This window comes from Phaenicophaeus curvirostris, chromosome 3 (genome assembly GCF_032191515.1).
Source record: "Phaenicophaeus curvirostris isolate KB17595 chromosome 3, BPBGC_Pcur_1.0, whole genome shotgun sequence".
Lineage (NCBI taxonomy): Eukaryota > Metazoa > Chordata > Aves > Cuculiformes > Cuculidae > Phaenicophaeus > Phaenicophaeus curvirostris.
In genome coordinates this window covers 47,803,306-47,822,204 of record NC_091394.1, presented here as the reverse complement: position 1 = coordinate 47,822,204, position 18,899 = coordinate 47,803,306, and the positions used below count along the sequence as shown (strand labels likewise).

The window sequence follows — 18,899 nt, the reverse complement described above, 5'->3', positions numbered from 1 at the left end:
GGGGGGGAATCCCAGTCATTTTTTATGCTTTGAGCAGCAGCAACACCATAAAGATCACTGTTTTCTAAAGCTTTTCCAGTACCTGAAAGGGGCTACAAGAAAGCTGGAGAGGGACTGTTCACAAAGGCTTGTAGTGATAGGACTGGAGGCAGTAGGTATAAACTGGAAAGGGGCAGATTTAGACTAGACATAAGGAGGAATTTCTTCATTATAAGAGTGGTGAAGCACTGGCACAGGTTGCCCAGGGAAGCTGTGGCTGCCCCATCCCTGGAGGTGTTCAAGGCCAGGTTGGATGGGCCTGGGGCAGCCTGATCCAGTGGGAGGTGTCCCTGCCCATGGCAGAGGGGTTGAAACTGGATGATCTTTAAGGTTCCTTCCAACGCAAACCGTTCTATGACTCTTTCGTCAGCCACTTAAAGCTTTCGATTCTCAGCCCTGCACAGCGCAGCACGTGGTGCAGCAGCAGCAATACACAAACACGCTCCCGCGCAGGGAAAATGCGCACGGTGCCCACACGTGTGTTTCAAGGCATGGCAGGTTTGCTTTCTTGTCCCAAGTGACAGGACGAGAGGGAATGGCCTCAAGTTGTGCCAGGGGAGGTTCAGATTGGACATGAGGAAAAATTTCCTCACCGAAAGGTTTACCGGGCACTGGCACAGGCTGCCCAGGGAGGTGGTTGAGTCACCATCCCTGGAGGTGTTTAAAAGATGGGTAGATGCAGTGCTGAGGGATATGATTTAGTAGTGGACAGGTACGGTTGGGCTTGACGATCTCTTTCTTCAACCTAGCGATCCTGTGATTTATTTTTTTTCCCAACGCCAAAACCTTGGGGCGCGGGGCCCCTCGCTTTGTCTGGGGTGGGGTGGGGGGCGCCGGGCCGATTTCAAGGGAAGGGTCTCCTCCCTCCTGCCTTCTCCAGCTCGGTGGGAAGCCGGAGCGAGCCCTCCGCCAAGGAGCTGGCTCGCAAGTTCTTGCGTTTCTCATTCCGGAGGAAAATAAACTGTTGCTGCAACACGTGCTCGCCTAAGAGGGATGAGTCAAGCTGTGAGACTTCTCTCTTTTTTTACAGCTATGAGCCATGTGCTGCAGACAAATCCATCGGGCTGGAGCAGGGGGAGGGGGAGATAAAAAAACAACCTTTACGAACCGATGCAAAAATAACCCCAGAAACGGGGTTCCCCTTCCCCGCGGCTGGGGGGGAGGCAGCCCCCGCCGGTCCATCTCCTGCCGACCGCGCTGCCTCCCCTTTCTTCTCCTCTCTATTCAGGCGCAGGAGTGGGTGGTTCATCCGGCAGCAACAGGAGGAGGCTAGTCAAGGGCAGCTGTCAAAATCTTACCCCTCCCCTCCCCCTCTTCTCCTTCCAGTTTAATGATCAAACGTCTGCCTGGAAGAAAGGCGAGGGAGCGGCAGGCACGGAAATCTCCCCCCCCCCGCGCCGCTGTTGTGTGTGAGCGAGCGGGTACGGGCACGCACCCCTCCCTCCGGCCCTCCCCTCCCGCCTGACAGCGGCCCGGGAGGGGAGGAGAGAGGAGGACGAGGAGGAGGAGGCAGCGGCGGCGGGTGCGGGCGCTCAGCGGCTCTCCCGTACTCACTGCGGGGAGGTGGGGGAGGGCGGACGCTCGTGCACCTTTTCCTCCCGAGCCTTCCCTCACTTTAACGAGCCCGGGCCAATCGCCGGCAGGAGGGAACAAAGGGACGGGGGGAGGGAAGCCCACCCCGGCGGCGGCCGCTCCAGAAAACCCCCCGGGAGGCTGAGCCCCGCGGCTCCCGCTGACAGCAGCGCTGGGCGCCCGGCTCCGCCGCTGCCGCTTCTTCTCCGTCGTCCTCCTCGCCGAGTTTAAAAGGGGAGCAGCGTCCGGCAGAATTGCAGAAACTTGGGTTGGTGCGCGGGGTGTCCGGCGGCGGCAGCGGCTCAGTTCTGGCCATCAAGATGAAAAGTAAAAAAGGTAGTCGCGTCGGGGAAAGGGGGGTGCCCTCGCCTCGCCTCTCCCTGCGGGAACGGCTTGCGGGAGAACTCGGGGAGCGGGGTGGGGGTGAGGCTGTTGCCGAGCCAGACGGGCTCTTGTTTTCCTTCTGCCCCGGCCGAGATGGCAGTGGATGCTGCGCTCCCAGACGAAACATGCGGGATTGTTGTTTGGAGCAGGCGCCTCTCTGCGCCGCTGGCTCCCTGTCAAAAAACACGTCCAGCCGCCCGCTTTGTGCCCCTGCGAAGTTTTGTTTTCGCTCCCTCTGTCCTGCCTCTTCCCCCTTGCCCTCCATTAAAACGCTTTTTGTCGCTTTTCCCCGCCGAACCGCGCGGTACCGGGAGGGGGGAGGGTGCGGGTCGTTTTCCCAGCCTGGGGGCAGAGAAAGCGGGGCTGCCCGCATCCCCGAGCGGGGGGCTGGCCCCTCTTTGTTCGCCACGGGCACGCAAACTTTGCGGTCGGAGGGTTGTTACTCCTGGCGCTTTTGGTGCTTTGAGAACCTTTAAATACCTTTAAATGAGAACTCGGCCACAAAAGCGCAGACCGCGCTTTCACAGGTAGCACCTTGTGCAGGCTGGGAAGAAGTTTATAGGAAAGCACCATCTTTTCAGTCACGATTTACCGGTCGGTAGTGGGGATGAAGGGTGTTTTGCATTCCAAGACCATTAAATTATCCCAAGTGGAGGGTTAGAGGGGAGCAGTGCGCATGTTCAGTACTCCAGAGTTGTGCTGGTTTTCCCCTACTACGCATTCCTGCGGCTCTAGTAGAGCAGACTCGCTCATTGTTAAATCCTTGGAGCAATTAACGCATATGGAGTTCGTGAAATCATTGGGCGGCTGGAAACATGATGTACTAATATGGTTTGTAGCCCTCGTAAGGAGCCGCGGACGTGCTGCTCATCTGAAAGGAGCACACACAAAGGGAATTAAGGCAAAAAGACGAAGTTTAAACAGCAGGCAGGCTGGTGTTTAGAAGCGAAGGATCCCGAGTTCCCGCAGGATCAGACGCGCTGGGCGCGTTTCAGCCTGCGAGCGAACTGCACGGATTTTTAAATTACAACATGTGCTGCATACCAAGCTCAGCCGCCAGTGCCTAGAGATAATGACAGCACGGGCTTTAAAGTGTTTCAGTCGTCTTAGGCTGAGATAATCTTAACCTTATTGCAAGCAGGGGGGTTGGTTTGGGTGTTTTTTTTTTCTTTTCTTTCTTTTTTTTTTTTAATGGTTTAACCGAATTAATTTAGCCGAGTTATTTTTAGGACATTCCTATGCTCCCTATTTGCACAGCAGTGGTGAGCTGGTTTCCTGTCTGCTGTTGCTTCCATTGTTCAGACTTCTCTCCCCGAGGGCAGCTGCTGGTTGGTGAAATACCAAACTCCCTGCACTTTCAACTGTTTCCTTGCCACCCCCGAAATAAACGCGTGTGAAAAACGCTGACGTAGTTTCTAGGTACGCGTGTGTAGGGCTTTTTGTGTGTTGTACGTGTGTGAGAGAGAGAAGGGGACAGATCTGCTTTGAGGATTGCAAGTCCTGGGCTGAAACAATGGAAACAATGAAAGGTGACAGGCGGGAGGGAGAACTTTTGAGAGGGGCCGTGGGCCTGGGGTTTGCGTGCCAGAAATTTAAAGGTGAGGAGACAAAGACGGAAACTTTTAAAAAGATGTTAGGGCTACGGTGTCTTTTTTGTTTCGTTAAAGGTTGGGCTTGTAGTTATTTGTGACCTCCTGGCGTTTGAGGCTCATTCAAAAAGTTGCAAAGAGTGACTTTGTAGCAGATTTCTTGCTTGTAGTCCTAGGGGGGAAAAAAAAAAGTTTAAAGAAAAAAAATATAAGGGATAGAGCTCAAGCTGTGAAATCCAGAGGAAACAAATAAGCTGGTTCCTCATTTATGAAATCTATTCAGAGAAAAAACTTCGGTGTGTTTTTTGTTGTTTTTTTTCACTGTGGAAATTCCCTTTTTGTAGTTCTTGATTACTTATGAATCATTTTAAACTAATACATTTCTGTTGGTGGTTTTAAAATTCACATTACGTTTTTGTTAGGTTTTTTTGTGTTGGATTTCTTTGTTGGTTGGTTTTTTTTTTCGGTTGGGGGGGGTTGTGTGTTTAGCTAACAGCCTGTGGACTAAAACCCCGAGGACCCCTCTGTGGATAGTTTTACTTATAAATAATAACGTGATAGCAATCACACTGAACACATTCACGTTAATTAGCTGATTTAGAATACAATCTCACAAAGACACAGGCATGTGCTCAAGTTTATACATGTGAGGAATCTTACTGAACTTGGTTACAACAGGATCGGGGCATTAGATGGGAACTGATACTGTTTATCTGTGCTCGTAAAAAATAAATAATTCCAGCTAAAAAAAAAAAAAAAGTCAGAGAACCCTAAGGGGTGGGAGGTTTTCCTAAAGGTGGTTTTTGTCCATCCCCTGTTCTGGAGGGCAGAGATTGTCCGTGTGGTATACTTTGTCCTGTTTTGAATAACAATTGGCTTCTTACACTTCCTCGGTGAAGCTCTTCCTCGACACAATGGGATAGTTGTGGGTTTTTTTCTCCTGATACTCAGCCTAAATGTTTCATTTTCTTAGCTTCCATTTCTTGTGTCTCTGCCTCTTTAAATGCTTTGTGCTCCCCCTCAAAGTATTTCAGCATGCCTTCTGAAGTAGCAGTAGTTTATTTTGAAATCAACTTTAGTCATCACTGTACTTTTTACTCCTGTTGTTTCAAGCTGTTAACGGTTGGGTGTTGAGCTCAGACTCCAGGTCCTAGGTGTAATCTTCTCTGAGCTGATTATGGAAGGACTTGTAAAGTCTTTGGGCTGTGATACAATGCAACAGTGCCTTCAATCATGTATATGACTTCAGCTGGGGAGCCAGGATGATAAAGTAATTTATAAGAAGGTGTGCTGATCATGTAGTTCTTAGGTCATTAATAGCCTGGGCGGCTCATCTAAGTCGTGATGGCAGGAGTGCATAGCTGGGATTTTGTGTTGTTTCTCAGACCGCTCTGTGAACGAACTCTTGCTGCTTTAATATAGTCCTGTAAAAGCAGGGTTGTTGTTTTTTTTTTTTTCCTGTCTAGGTTAAACGTATTTAGGAGGAGATGTAAAATAGCATGGCACTAGCCTACTTCTAAGGCAAAATAAATTAGTAGGTCAGCTGGGGCTACTCCTCGTGTCCACAAGCCTTTATTCTGAGTGTAAATAAAAGTAAGCCAATGGTCCAGTCGTGGAGCCTGGCCAGAAGCCTTTTCAGTTGGGCCCTGTTTAAAACAGGAAACCAGCAGCGAATAGCCTGATTACTAACAAAACGGAAAAACAGAGCTGGGTTGTAATCAGCAGGAATGCTTTAATGAAAACACAGCCTTGACAGCAACAACGTGGCTCCTGCTCTAGTATAAAAAAGTAGGGGTAGTGTGAGATTTCTAGCCATGACTTCCTGTTGCTGCTCGCTCTGAACTGTGCTGGGAAGATCTGCCACAAGTTCAGACTGCCACAAGTTCAGACGGCTGATAGTCTATTTAAATGAGCTCATTTAAATGAGGAGTTGTACTACGCTGGGTTTCCTGCCTAACCAAAACCTGCTTTGTGTCACTAACTTACTGTGTCAGTTAATATGACACACTAAGCGAGTGGGTCAAAGGGCAGGCTCCGCTGTTGACTCATTTCTTGCTAGGTAGGTTACGGTTAGCCAGACGGCAACTTTTACTTTACCAAAAGATTGTGTTGGTGAAACAGAGAAACGATTTTGTGCTGCTGGTTTTCCAGCAGTATTTTGTCACTTTTTGCAGTGAGAAAATGGAATAGTTGTAGGAGAAGTTTTGCTGTCAGGTCAGTTTTCTTAAATTTAGAGAGGCTCCTGTGGTGTCTCAGCTTTGTGTTAGGTCTTGGAGAATTTGCTCCAGGTGGGGTGGTGTGTGTCTGGAGGACTCTTCGCATGCCCATGTAAAAACAGCTCGCAAACCATTAGACACATAACTTTCTCACAGCGGTAGTTTCTTTGGCTTCTCTTCCCTCTCATTTCCAGCCCTCACTGTTTGCCTCTCCCTGTTTTCCAAGGTCTTGTCTTGCTGCCTATTACATTTAAAAACAAACAAAAAAAACCCCAGCCCACTGAAGTGCTGCAACGCTTCTGGATTCTGACAAACAAGAGCAGCAGGCTTGAAAACATCGGCTGAATTGCATAGGCTAGTTTTAGCTAGTTTTTAAATTCAGTTTAAAAGGGACAAGCTACTTTGCAGAGCCATTGTGTTGTCTGTGCAGGATCTTTGTTCCAAGAAGTGCTCCTCGTGGCTCCAGGAGTCCATTGTGCAAGGCATGTTCTCAGGTTAGGTTGCAAGCATGACAGTGCTTCCTGTAAGGCTATGACAGCTATAAAGCAGTTTGCTTGGAATCATTTTAAAGCAAACTTGATGTACTTTCTACATGAATTGAGAACGTGTTTACATAATCTGGAGTTTATCTTGTGTTGGCTATTTAAATATTGTCCTATTGTTCATGTTCCATGACTGGATAATTTATGTAGCTAATCATCAAGAGGAAAAATTTGGTGTGTCAGTTTGGTGTTTGTCAGTTACATGAATCAGCAGTTGGGAGAATGAAAACAATACTGAGTAAGTTACTAAAGTAACTACGCCAGACAAATTGTAGATTGATCATCCTGCTGGGAATGCTTGCATGTCAAAATATGCACTGAAATTTGGACAATTTAAGCTAAATGTAAGGATATTGGAGCTGTTCATAAATAGGGCAAAGAATAATTCACCATTTCAGCTTTAGCTGAAAGTGTGGGGAGAGGTGTCCCCTCAACCTGTTATGTCATGTTAGTTCCTACTGTTCCTTTACTTATGGACATAACTATAGCTTTATATATGTAGTTTTATACTTCCGTGGACACACTTCTCATATTTTAGGGCTGACTTTGTTTCCTTACAGAGTTTTTGAGCTATGGGTGGTTGCCTGCATAAACAATGTACTTTTTAAACTTGTTTTACTATTGTTTTAGTTTAGATGTTATGAATGGGCAAGTTGTCTCCCCCCACCTCCAAATTCAAAATGCAGAAAGACTAAGGCCTTGTTTTCCTTCTCTAATTTCTAGAAAATGCTTTTGAAAGCCAGTATAATTTCACTCTAAATTAGTATTTAATCGTAGTAGTTGAAAATTGACGGTATTTTATTTGGATTTATATATATTGTAAGCTTCCTAAAATTTTTCATGAGGTTAACCTGGTGAGTATTTCAAGCATGGTTTTCTTTGTTTTACAGTACTTGTTGTTTCCTCAGTGACTTTTATATCCTACCAAAGGAATCAAATTGTAGTCTTCTGAACTTTGAATAAGTGATTGGTATTTTTGGTTGTTTTTTATTTTGTTCAATTTTTTAATTATTATTATTTACATACCATAGCTTTGTTTCTTGTAGTCTTGTGTATATAAGAAGGGATAACCAAATTTTGATATCTGTTCCTTCCTTTGTGTTGGAGGAAAAAAGTAAGCAGTTAACTTGTAAATCTGGAGCCTTTGTAGTAAGTGTAGCATAGAACACACAAATTGAAATACAAAATGAAAACTATGAAGTTATAAAAGCAATCAGGATGCAAAGTTGTACCTTTAAAACAAACCCACCCAAACATTAAGTGATTATGGTTCTTCAATACAGAAGTGCAATTAAATTGCAGAAGTCCCTCTTCTGATAACCTGAGGGACTCTTGCATGAGTTAGGCACCTGGTTCTTTCCTTTTCCTGCACTTTTTTTCTTTCTAAGTGAAAATCCAGTTGGGGGAGAGGGCAGACACAATTTTTCTCTTCTATTAGTTTTTGTTAATAGATTGGAATAAGGTATTAATTTATACAATCTATAAGCTATCCCTCTCAGGAGGAAAACATCAGCATTTTAAGAAGTAATTAAATAACCAATTGCTTGAGCTGGATTTGTAAGTTCCTGGGTATTGACCTTTTGCCCAACCACTGGATAGTTGTCCTTGAAGAAAAGTGTTGCATACCATGGCAAGCAAATTTGGATAATATTGGCATTATCTATCTGATAACATGCAGTAGATGAAAGGTTGCCAGGGGAACAAGAACGTAAGTGTTTGCAGAGAAGGATTCCCCTAGGAATGGGTCATTGGTGCTACTTCTTGTTCAGCTGACAGAAGAACTACAGCTTGACAAGTTAACACTACAGGACAGATCTCCTTTATAGGAGGCTTTACCATGGTTTGTAGTATAGAGAGTTAATATATTGAAGTGTCTGAACCAATAGAATGCTGGAGCTGAGTATTTTGCGGATTTAGAAGGCTGATTGTTCTTGTCTTCTTATAATTGCAGGTGTAGTTGCAGTATCAGGCAGTGAAACAGAGGATGATGACACTATGGATGTCCCACTGGATCTTTCCTCATCTGCTGGCTCAGGCAAACGGAGGAGACGCGGGAACCTGCCCAAGGAATCTGTGCAGATTCTTCGGGACTGGCTATATGAGCACCGATACAATGCTTATCCTTCAGAGCAAGAAAAAGCACTGTTATCCCGACAAACACACCTGTCCACACTACAGGTATTAGAAAAAATAGTTCTTGCTTCCAAGGGAGCTGTCTTCTTTCTTTTTTTTTTTTTTTAACTATGGTCTAGTCACCAGTACAAATGTTTATACTGCATGTGAGATTTCCTTTTTTCTTGTTACCTGCTCTCCTTCTGATGGCACTTGTAAGGAGAAATACAAATTAATTGTGTGTTATGATGATCTTTGTTTATTGGGAATAAAATTACTTCCCTGGGAGAACAGACAGTAATGAAATTGAGTATGCATGCTAATTTTTGCAGAATTGGGGCCCAAAAGAAATAAAGTGCCTGTATAAGGCAATATATTGTGAGAAGAAGGTATTTATTTGTCAACAGAGGTTTTATGGTGATATATAGGCAGCTTAACATATAGCTCTTTACTTCTAAAACTGCAGCTTGGGGTTCGTGCCTGTAGAGCATGCACATATATAATTATGTGTTTGATGACTTCCATTAAGATCAGTGGAACAACCTGGGAAGCTTCATGGGAAGGTGGCTGCATGAGAACTTGGGTAAACCCTGGTTTGGTTTTGAGAGGTGCTAAAGAGCATTCCTGTTGGCTTCTGGGCTTTGTTTTTCCAGATGAATTCATTAGTACAAATTTTGTAATTGGCTGTAAAGTAAAATTTCCTTAATGTAACATCATAAGAAAACCTCCTTGATGTAGTAAACAGAAAAAAGACGTTAAACTATAAACTATCCTGTATCACCCAGGAAACTGGTTTGATATTTAAACAAGGACAAACTTCAATGAGGTAATTCATGTTATGTCTGTCGACACAGTCAGTTGAACAAGGAAAATCAGTAACTATTTGTGGGAGGAGTGGCTCTGTTCAGAGAGAAAAGGTTTTCCTGTTGTTAATTAACCTGAGCTAGGGAACAATAGCTAATAGGTTAATGTGTGTGCAGAGTTAAAAGCTAAACTTCTCTCTGTTTGGCCAAGCAGTCTTCAGATGTCCCGGTTGTCGGGAGCGGTTGCAGGAGCTGGGGGTAGAGCCCGGACAAGGGAAGGGCCTTTGCCAGGCATGTCAAAACTTGTCAGTAGGTCTCTCTTTTGTTCTGCAGTTAAGGAAACTGCTTGGAGGGATTCATTAATCTGACTCAATGACTAATGGGCACATAGCTGGAAATGAATGAAGGTAGAAATTAAGTTGTCGTTATATTCCCAGGTCTGCAACTGGTTTATCAATGCACGACGCAGGCTTTTACCTGACATGCTGAGGAAGGACGGCAAAGACCCAAATCAATTCACTATCTCGCGGCGAGGGACCAAGCTTCCGGAGGGTAGCCTAGTGGAGTCTTCCATCGGCACAAAGAACTACATTCCCCTGCTGGAGGAGGCTGCTTTCCTTCCTGCTGCCGCACCACTTGGCAAGACTGTGCCCTCTGCCAAGCCGGCTTCCCCGGGATCAGTCCTGGCTCGGCCATCAGTGATTTGCCACACAACTGTGACTGTGTTGAAAGATGGCCCTCTCCACTTCTGCCAGCCAGCTGATGTAGGGCAGACAACAGACCCACAGCAGCCCCCAGCCAACAGCTTCACAGACAACTCTCTCTCCTACCACGAGGACGCATCAAAACTGGGACCTGCTGCAAATGTACAGAGTGGGCTCTTTAACACTCCTCCTCCAACCCCACCAGACCTTAACCAGGATTTTAGTGGATTTCAGCTACTGGTGGATGTTGCACTCAAGAGGGCGGCAGAGATGGAGTTGCAGGCAAAACTTATGGCCTAGACCCCCTCCTTCTTTCCCATTTTTTTTTTCCAGGCAGGGATCTAACACCTGTGTGGTTATTGCCACCCACATGATATCAAAAGACTTCACTGCATTATTATTATTTTTTTTATTAATCTTATTTGCACAAAGGATTGCTGAAATGAAGCTTCCTGTCACTGAGATGGTCTTCAGTGGAATATGGTCATTCCAAGAATTATAAACTTAAAGCTACTGTAGAAAGGATTGTGTGGGTTTGTTTTTTTTTAATGTTTTCTTTGTAGGTTTTTCATAATGTGAGATGGTTCCCAAGATCATGTGATTTGTTTTTGTTTCTTTCAGACTGTGCAATATCTAGTAATGCTATAGAGTTGTCTTATCATTCCCATGCGGAACAGAATATACCGACACACTGTCTAAAATAAATTTTCAATTTTTTTAACAATACAAACTTTGGATGATTATGTTTTTGTTCCCCATAATGTAATAAAATATTTTCTTTAAAAATGGGTGCATAGAGTATTTTGTTGAATACAAACTTGGCAGAAAACACAGCTTTACTCTTGAAATTAATGCAAGTGAGAAATATTGAGCTTGTACGGACTTCCGTTTAGTTTAGAAAGCCATGCTAGCAGTTGTTGTTAACCAGATGTCTGAAGGAATGCAGAAAAGTGGGCCAGAAGTACCTGACTGTGTTGAAAATTTTTTAAAGGGGCCAAAAAGGGAGCTATGTCAAGGGTATATCTTGGGCGTCTCTAAGAGTTCCAGCTTTTGGCTCCTAGAAATACTTCAGAGGTGGGAGTTGTGACAGCCCATGGGGAAGTTCTCCTGAAGATGAAATGAGGAGGCTGGAAGAGGTTCTTTTCAGGTCTTTGTGATACAGCTCCTAGGCATCACAGGTAACAAATTTTGATGGGGGGAGGATGAGGTCTCCCACTGTAACTCTTCTTGGACTAGCAATGACAAGGTTGTGACTCATTAATTCTAGTAGACTGAATCAGAAGAGACTGCATTGGGATTAAATATGAGTTCTGGGAGCTAGGCCTTGGTGAGATACTTAAACAGGTGATTGACTAAGATTTAAAAGAGATCCCTGTTGCATTTGGGTGTATTCTGGCTAACAGAATTCAAGTTACCTTTCAGAGAGGAATTTGCTATCGAAATTACTTGTTACTGAAAAATGTCAGGACTTGCAGTTCACATTTCAACTCGAATGTGAGTTGCCCACCCTTATCCTTCCAACAACAGTGAAATAAGAGACCTCTAGGGGGAAAATCAGTTCCGGCTAATCCTTAAAAACAAACCAATTGTCTGTTTGGGAGGCTGGGGGAGGGGTATGTGGAGCAGGAGAGCTAATGAATGTAAGAATGTTATGAGTAGAAGAGTGCAATGTGCGTACATTTTTGTATGCTGTGACTTTTATCTTTTTTAATTGTTGGAAATGCTCTTAAATCGTTCTCTGGAGTACTCTGGAATTCTACTGAACTTCTGCCTTTCTTTAACCTTCAAGTTTAAAATCAATGATTATATTTGAAAAAACAGGGCAAATAGTACTCTAAAATGTCTGTATCAGCTTTAGTAACACAAGTTATGTGTTAATGTACTGTATGAATATGGAATTATTTTTTAAAACATTTATTGAAATAAAACTAGAACAAATAATTTTCAGCATAGCAAGAGATAGCTCTATACTTTTTCTTCAAGGAATATCATGCGAGTCCAGCAAAAGCTTTGTGTCTTGTCTCTTTAGACACGATGTATTTATTCTTCTAGGTATTTTTTTCCTGGGAGACCTATGTATGCTTTTTTTTAATTGTTTGTTGGTTTGGGTTTTTTTTAAATGGCTAATTATAAAATAGAAATACACTTCTGTGTAACTGTGAGGTCAGTGTTGAGGGAAAAGTTGGTCAAGACATCCTCTTGTGGAATAGATGCTTGTTCTCAAAGGGTGCTAGACACTGAAGTGTCATGTTTGGTAAAGGTTTGGAAGCTGCTTCCTTGTCCACACACAGGAAGGAACTTTATTGCAACACTCCTTACGCCCATGCGTCGAGCACTGATAAAGTAAAAAAAACTCATGCAAATATGTTTGCATTGTTTGATTTGAGTTGTTCAATTTTTTTTTTTTTCAAAGCAGGTTGTTGGTGTGCTGTCGTGTAGAGAAAAAGTGAGGCATCATTAAAGGGCATTTTTAAGTGATCTTTACTCTTAATTACTCTGCCTTTAAAAATAATAAAAATCAGCAAGTTTAAAAAAATAAACTTTTTGAGCTTTGCTTGCTGAGCTGACCAGTTCTGTAATTCCACTAGAACAGCTGCAGTAATGAAAATGAAAATACGATGAGGAAGAAAGCTGTTGCCATTCAGGTTAACAGTTTTCATTGAAAGTAAAAGCCTGTGGTGTCTGCGCTGTTTTCATTTACTATTATGCCACACAAAATGGCATTAGTGTAACTGAGCACCAAAGTCCTGCCCCTGTGATGAGCACTGCATTTCCATTTTGCTGACTGACGTACCCTGGGGACTTCACTTGTGACCTGGTTTGCTTGAGGCCAATTTTTTTCTTTTTTATAAAAAAAAATTATTAGTTATGTTACGGTTATACCTAAATGTTCAGCTGTCACCACAAGCCAAACACCTTAGGCTGGGTAGCAGCTGACAGAGTGTGCAAGATTTTCCCTACCCTGAGGTGTTATTTAACTTGGAGGAAGAAAATGACTCATACTGAGTACCCACTAAAATAATGTCAAAAGGGAATTTCTGCTTTCCTGTAATCTAGCACTGATAGTTTTGGTGCGGGCTATTGAAGTTTACCTGAATCTGTTCTTTCAGAGCAGAAACCTGAAGAACTCCAGATACAACTATTAAAGGTAGGTAGATGTAGGGCATCTAGGATCTACTAAGTGGGAGTTCTACTAACAAACCAAAAGCTTCATGTGCTGGTCACTCATCCCCGATAGAACAAAAGAAAAGTTTAGTTCTGGAAATGTTTTTAGCACAGAGTATTAAAAAAAAAAAAAAGCAGAAGAAACAAAGAGAACATGGGGAGTTTCACTCTTCTCGCCACAGTGATGCACCTAATTGCAAGGCAGCTCTGTCAAAACCCAACCTCTGACTGAAAGCACAGACTTGGATTGACTCTGATGATGACGGGAAGGCATTGCTGAGCATTACTGGAGACCGCACAGCCAGCCAGGGCCTAAGTGAGCTAACAAGTATGACGAATCTATGCCAGGGAAAACAGCTCAGACACGCAGACTTCGTCAACCTTGTTTTCATGGCTTTTGTGTCTTGTAAACAACTTGTGGCAGCTGCATGTGATAAATCTCCGTGCAGAGCAAAAATAATTACAATAGTGGGGGGAAGCTTGAGCCTGGTGTTGCTGTCTGTGTGCGTGGGGAGGGTGGTGTCTCACTGCTTGTTGGGGGGGAGGTGTTGTATTCCACATGTCTCCTGGCTTCTGCCAAGAGGTCAACGTACACGTCTATAAAACCGTTGGAGCAGTAACAGCTGGCCTTGTATGGGGGAGGGAAGGGGCCCAGGGAGAGCAGGAAGCTAGGATGACTTGCTTTGGGAGGGCAGTGCAGCTTGTCTACAAGCTCCCAGGTGATACTGGCTCTGTGGCTGGTGGGATGCTGCTGCTTAGGCTTAGGGATGCTGGCAACAAGCTCACTGGAAAACAGGTGGCAGGAAAAAGTAAGCAGTAACAGGGCAAAGAGAGTGGTGGGGAATGATCACGATTTTCTCCTTGAAGAGGAGGGAAGCCCAGCCAGCAGAAGGTGCAGTGCAGCTGGAGGCCCTGGCACACTGTGACCCTGTTAAGTGTCACTTTTGTACCTATGGTATTTAGGCCATTTGCAGTTAACTGTGTGCTGCCTGTCAAAGTCTGTTTTCTTTTGTTGTTTTTCTCACAGCAAGTTGTGCAGTTTTCTTGTTATGCTTAAAACCTCTTCCTGGTATGTTTCCTAGTCCTTTAGCTCATTTGGGTTTGGGTTTTTTTCCTCCTCTTCTTGGTATCTTGTAGTTTTGCAAGCCTCTTGGCTTTTGCCATAGAGGATTACTGGCATGAGTACAGGGCATGTTCACTTTTCAGGACACTACTTGTTTTAAGTCTCTTGTTCACCAGTTGCTGGAGCAGTTATGTCTTTATCCTGTTTCACTGGTTCAGCAGGCTCTTCCCCCACGAGTTCCAGTGTTCAGACTGAAGATTACATTAGCCACTCTCCCTAGCAAAACGTCACTTAAAGCTGTTGCTGTTCCAGACATAATAATTGCATCCACGTGTGCTCGATGTGGTTCAGTGTCTATTCCTGTCCCTATCATGACAATGAGTGTCTGGAGCAGAAACAGAAAATCACAAAGAGATGCTAGTAGTACTACAAAGCCAAAACTCAGACTACTTTATCTGAACTTTGCATGTGTTCCTGCTGACTGCACAAAGCTATGGCCATTTAGTCATTTTCCTCACCTTTCCCTTTGAAACTGGCTTTACTTGCCTTAAAATTCCATTTTCTTTCTGAAGCTTTCTAATGCTTTCAGTTCTGAGGCGTTAGGTCTGGGACTGAAATGGGCAAGTGTTACAAGTCCTGCTACACAGGCTTGCAGACAAAGCTAGCTTGATACCAACAGATGAACTACACAGCCTTTTGTAGCACTGCAATGCTGCCTCACTGCGTAACCTGAATCACAGTTCCTGAAGCTGATGCAAACATGAATAAGTCACATCTGCCTTCCAGCTAATCCCTGTTCCACTGGATAGCCAGGTTTCTGCCAAATTTTGTGTGCTTCCACTGACAAACAGAATGTTGATCTTTCAGCTGCTTATGCTGATGTATAATAAACTTATAAAGATGCACAAAGGTAGCAGTGCTTTGAATTAGTGACTTAACTGGGGCAGGTGGCAGCTTGTGAGGATGGGTTGATAGAGTACAGTTGACAACTATCTAACCCTGTTTATTCTTGGAGAACTTCTCTGGTACCACAGTCCAGGGCTGTGGCCACTTTTCCTAATTGCAGCTGATCCCGTGCCTGCTCCAGGCAATAAGCTCTGCCAGTAGGTGTGTAACAACATGACACACATGCAGCAATGTCTTGACTGATTGTGGGAAGAACATGATGTCATAGAATGGAATCATAGAATCATACAATAGTTAGGGTTTGAAGGGACCTTAAAGATCATCCAACTCCAACCCCCTGCCATGGGCAGGGACATCCCACTAGATCTGGCTGCCCAAGGCCCCATCCAACCTGGCCTTAAACACCTCCAGGGATGGGGCAGCCACAAGTTCCCTAGGCAACCCAGTACAGTTCCCACCACTCTTGTAGTGAAGAAATTCTTCCTAATGTCTAGTCTAAATCTGCCAGCTTGCTTTTATGAATTCGTGTAGCTTGTCTTAGAAATTGTTCTGGATAGCAGACACAGAACTCATGGTAAGGATCACAACAGTTTTGTGATTTTCCTGAGTAAGCATTCAGCTATTTTGCCAGAGCCTGTAATTTCACTTCCTTTTCTAGCCTGTGATGTTCCAATTGCCTGACCTTGTGCTGAATGTCTTATTTTGTTTTCTTTTGTACTTCTGGTCTCATTCCCTGTTTGAACTCTCTGTGTCATCCCTCTCCCTGTTTGCCTTGAGAGTGCTTACATAATACCATGCATAGTCCATTTAACTAGGTTAGAGATTATTTTGACTAGTTTTGTACTGTTTTGGAAGTCATCTGATCCTTGCTAACCCGCTAAACTAACCACAACGACAAATATTGCTCTGATGCAAACAAATCAACTTCTCTTCATGAGAGAAAGCATATCTTCTCTGTACAGATTGCTCATCTCTTCTCTAACTTCTGCTTTCCCTGCTGTGACAGGGTAAGAGATGAGATGAAAATAAAAGCAATTAATAATAAAATCCATCAGGTGTTTATAAAAATGGAGGGATTGTTTTACTTTTGGGTTGATGGTGTCTCTGGTTTCAGCATGCAGTCCTGGCTCTGCTGCCACAGGCCTTCCCCAGGCGGATGTCCCACCAGGGAGGTGTGAAGCAGACATTCCTCTGCTAATCCTTACTGAAAGGTTATTTCAGGTTATCATATTAAATACTACTTAGGCAGTTGCTGCTGTAACTCATTCTTCATGTTAAATTCAGTTGGCTTGTGTTCAGCCAAGGTATTTCCAGTGAGGTGTTGCCAACTTTCTCCAAGGGCTTCCTCAAAAGTCTTTCTTCCTTAGCTGGTGATACATGGAAAAAAATTCCTATGAAAGTTTATAGATTTACATCTGCAAAATACATACTGTCTGTTGTAAAGCTTCCCGACCGTCCGCTTCCCTCTTTCTGCCAAACTCGGTCTCCTTGATGCCCTGCTCTCTCTGTCCTACCACAAGCAGCTTCAGCCAACTTAATCTCTTTGCCTGTCAAGACTTGCCAGCTGACCGGGCCTTGGTGGCTGTCCCTGAGTTTCTGGAGGCTGCTTTGGTGCAGAAGGCCTCCTTCATTGCCTGGTTAGTAAAATAATAGATGTGCTCTGGGTCCTGAGAGACACTGGATCTTATTTCCCACCTACTGTATCTGTGACACTTGGGGGGAAATGTCCCAGTCTCCCTCTGAAAGGAGAGTGGCATCCCTTCTGTCTTTTTGGACCCTAAGGAGGAGGTGGTGGGGATGTGGGCACACAGCTCTCTGCATAAGAGTTCTCACTTAGTCCTGCAATGTCTTGCTAATCTACCCTACATAGGCATGGGAGTTGTGCAGTGGAGTGCTCGTAGTCTCAGGGAGGGTAGTATGCAAAGCTCGGCTGGAGAGCATGCCAACAGCCAGCACTCCTACCTGGGCTTTCTCTGATGTGGCAACTTGAATTTAAATAAGCAGTGCACATGGGGGGGGAACGACAATATTTTTCTTTCTTACTTACACTGATAAACAACAAGTATTTCCACTATGAGAAATTTCATTTCCTTTCCTTCCAAATGCAGTGACACAGAACCTCAGGTTTCCTTCCAGAAGGTTGGAGGAGCAAGGAAGGGAGTCTATGTTAGCAAGACTCTTCCCGCTTGGCAGAAGCAACTTGTCAGTGGCAATACCCTGCCACTCTGTGATGGCTTTTGAACTTGGAGGGAGCTTGATTTCTGATCCTCTGCCTCCCTGAAGATTTGCTTTTCATATTCACCTTACCCCAGCCACCTTCTGCATCTGCTGGCTGAAGTGGGCTGCCCCAGGTGCCTCCCCCAGCGCCTCCAGCTCCCTTCACGGGGTGCAGGGAGCTGCCATTACAGAGCTGGAAGTGTTCCTTCCACCTGGGGCTAATTACACGCTGCTTCCTCTCCAGCTGCCAGGGGCCTGGATGGAGACCGAGGAAATCGCACCAGAGGCGCTTGTAAAAGCCACAGCCTGGCCCTCAGTGCCTTGGCTCTTTTCGCCACTGAAGGAAGAGCTGGCTGGCTCTCCTTTCCCGTGGGAAGCGCTTCCTGCCCTAGGAAATCCCCGGCTGAAAGGCAGCCTGGCAGACCCACCGTGGGGATTTTAAACTGCTACCAGTCAGCACTGGAGCAAGAGCTACAGGTTTTGAGAAAGCCCTGACAAACCTTTTGGTTATGTGTAAGGAAAAGGATAAACAATCCTTCCTGCTCCTCAGCAATGTGGTTTGTCCAAACCCACTTCCCTTGGATACCTCAGAGTTTGATCTTTAAGAAACTATATCTAAAAAGCCCCCACTTAGAAAAACTTAACTGTTCCGGCAATAGGATCGTAGTCTGCCTTTGATCCCTGGAATTGCTGAACCACAACTCTGTCTGCTGGCCAAGGACTGCAGGAAACGTACACAGGCTTATGCAAATGTCTAGGAGAGGGAATGTTTTGCAGGGCTGGAGAATTGGGGAAGAAGCCTCTTGCTGCAGCATTCAGTTTCTGGATTGCAGCTGAATAGTTGGGGAGTCCTGATGCTCTCCTGTGTCACCATGCTGCCAGTTCCCACGGCTTCTACTGCTTGCTGCCCAGTTGTGCAAGCTTGGAGCCCAGACTTTTTTCCAGATTTCTTCTCATGTACGCTGGTGGCATTTACGAGCACAGTCTGCGAGCTGGGTCCTTTGGCTGCATTTTTCTCCAAACAGCCACAGCGGCTGCAGTGTTCATGTTTTGCCTCTAAATCCCCATGAGTTTTGCTGATTGGGGGATATTTGCACAGGGGTGGGTGAATCTGATGGTAAGAGACTAAACAATTTATTTGGGACAGTATGAGACTAAAGTATTTATTTGGGAACCTTGAGGGTAGCTAAGGCTGTGCCAGAGCCCAACCAAGGCAGGGCAGCAACAACACAGTGGGGGGAGCATCCCGCAGCTGGGAAACTGACAGGCAGGACTTAAATTCTGTATAAAGTGTGAATTTTCCTCTTTCTCAGACTTGTAAAAGAATGCTCAAACCCTTGTAAAGAGGCAGGTTGGGTGTAGTGTGGGAGGACATCCATCACCACATTCAAAACAACTGCACTTTACATCCAAACATTGGCTCAAGGTAACCGATCCTTCTGAAAAGTAAAAATGAAGCTCCTTTGATCACTTCTCCCTTCTTTTACTTTTTTCCTTTTTTCCCCTCCCCCCCTTTTTTTTGTCTGTCTTTTGGTATGTCAGCCAAGTGACATGACACTGGACTTTGGTACTTCACCTGATTTACTT

General features: G+C 44.7%; 1 protein-coding gene across 2 annotated transcripts; it reads left to right on the top strand.

The window, feature by feature from the left end:
• Positions 1–1,537: 1,537 nt before the first annotated feature.
• On the top strand, positions 1,538–10,691 carry TGIF1 (TGFB induced factor homeobox 1). Of its 2 annotated transcripts, none has more exons than XM_069853889.1 (3): positions 1,538–1,947; positions 8,294–8,520; positions 9,695–10,691. In XM_069853889.1, exons 1-3 carry the CDS (start codon positions 1,932–1,934, stop codon positions 10,259–10,261), a joined length of 810 nt encoding a protein of 269 aa, XP_069709990.1. In that variant the 5' UTR covers positions 1,538–1,931; the 3' UTR covers positions 10,262–10,691. The 2 variants fall into 2 exon arrangements, with proteins under 2 accessions (XP_069709990.1, XP_069709989.1); XM_069853888.1 differs by lacking the exon at positions 1,538–1,947 and adding an exon at positions 3,450–3,593.
• Positions 10,692–18,899: the final 8,208 nt, after the last annotated feature.

Excerpts from the sequence above, each read along its gene's own strand:
- TGIF1 (XM_069853888.1), top strand. The coding sequence starts at position 3,509 with ATGGAAACAATGAAAGGTGACAGGCGGGAGGGAGAACTTTTGAGAGGG. Across the intron at positions 3,594-8,293 it reads TGCGTGCCAGAAATTTAAAG|GTGTAGTTGCAGTATCAGGC; the intron begins GTGAGGAGACAA and ends TTATAATTGCAG. Across the intron at positions 8,521-9,694 it reads CACACCTGTCCACACTACAG|GTCTGCAACTGGTTTATCAA; the intron begins GTATTAGAAAAA and ends TTATATTCCCAG.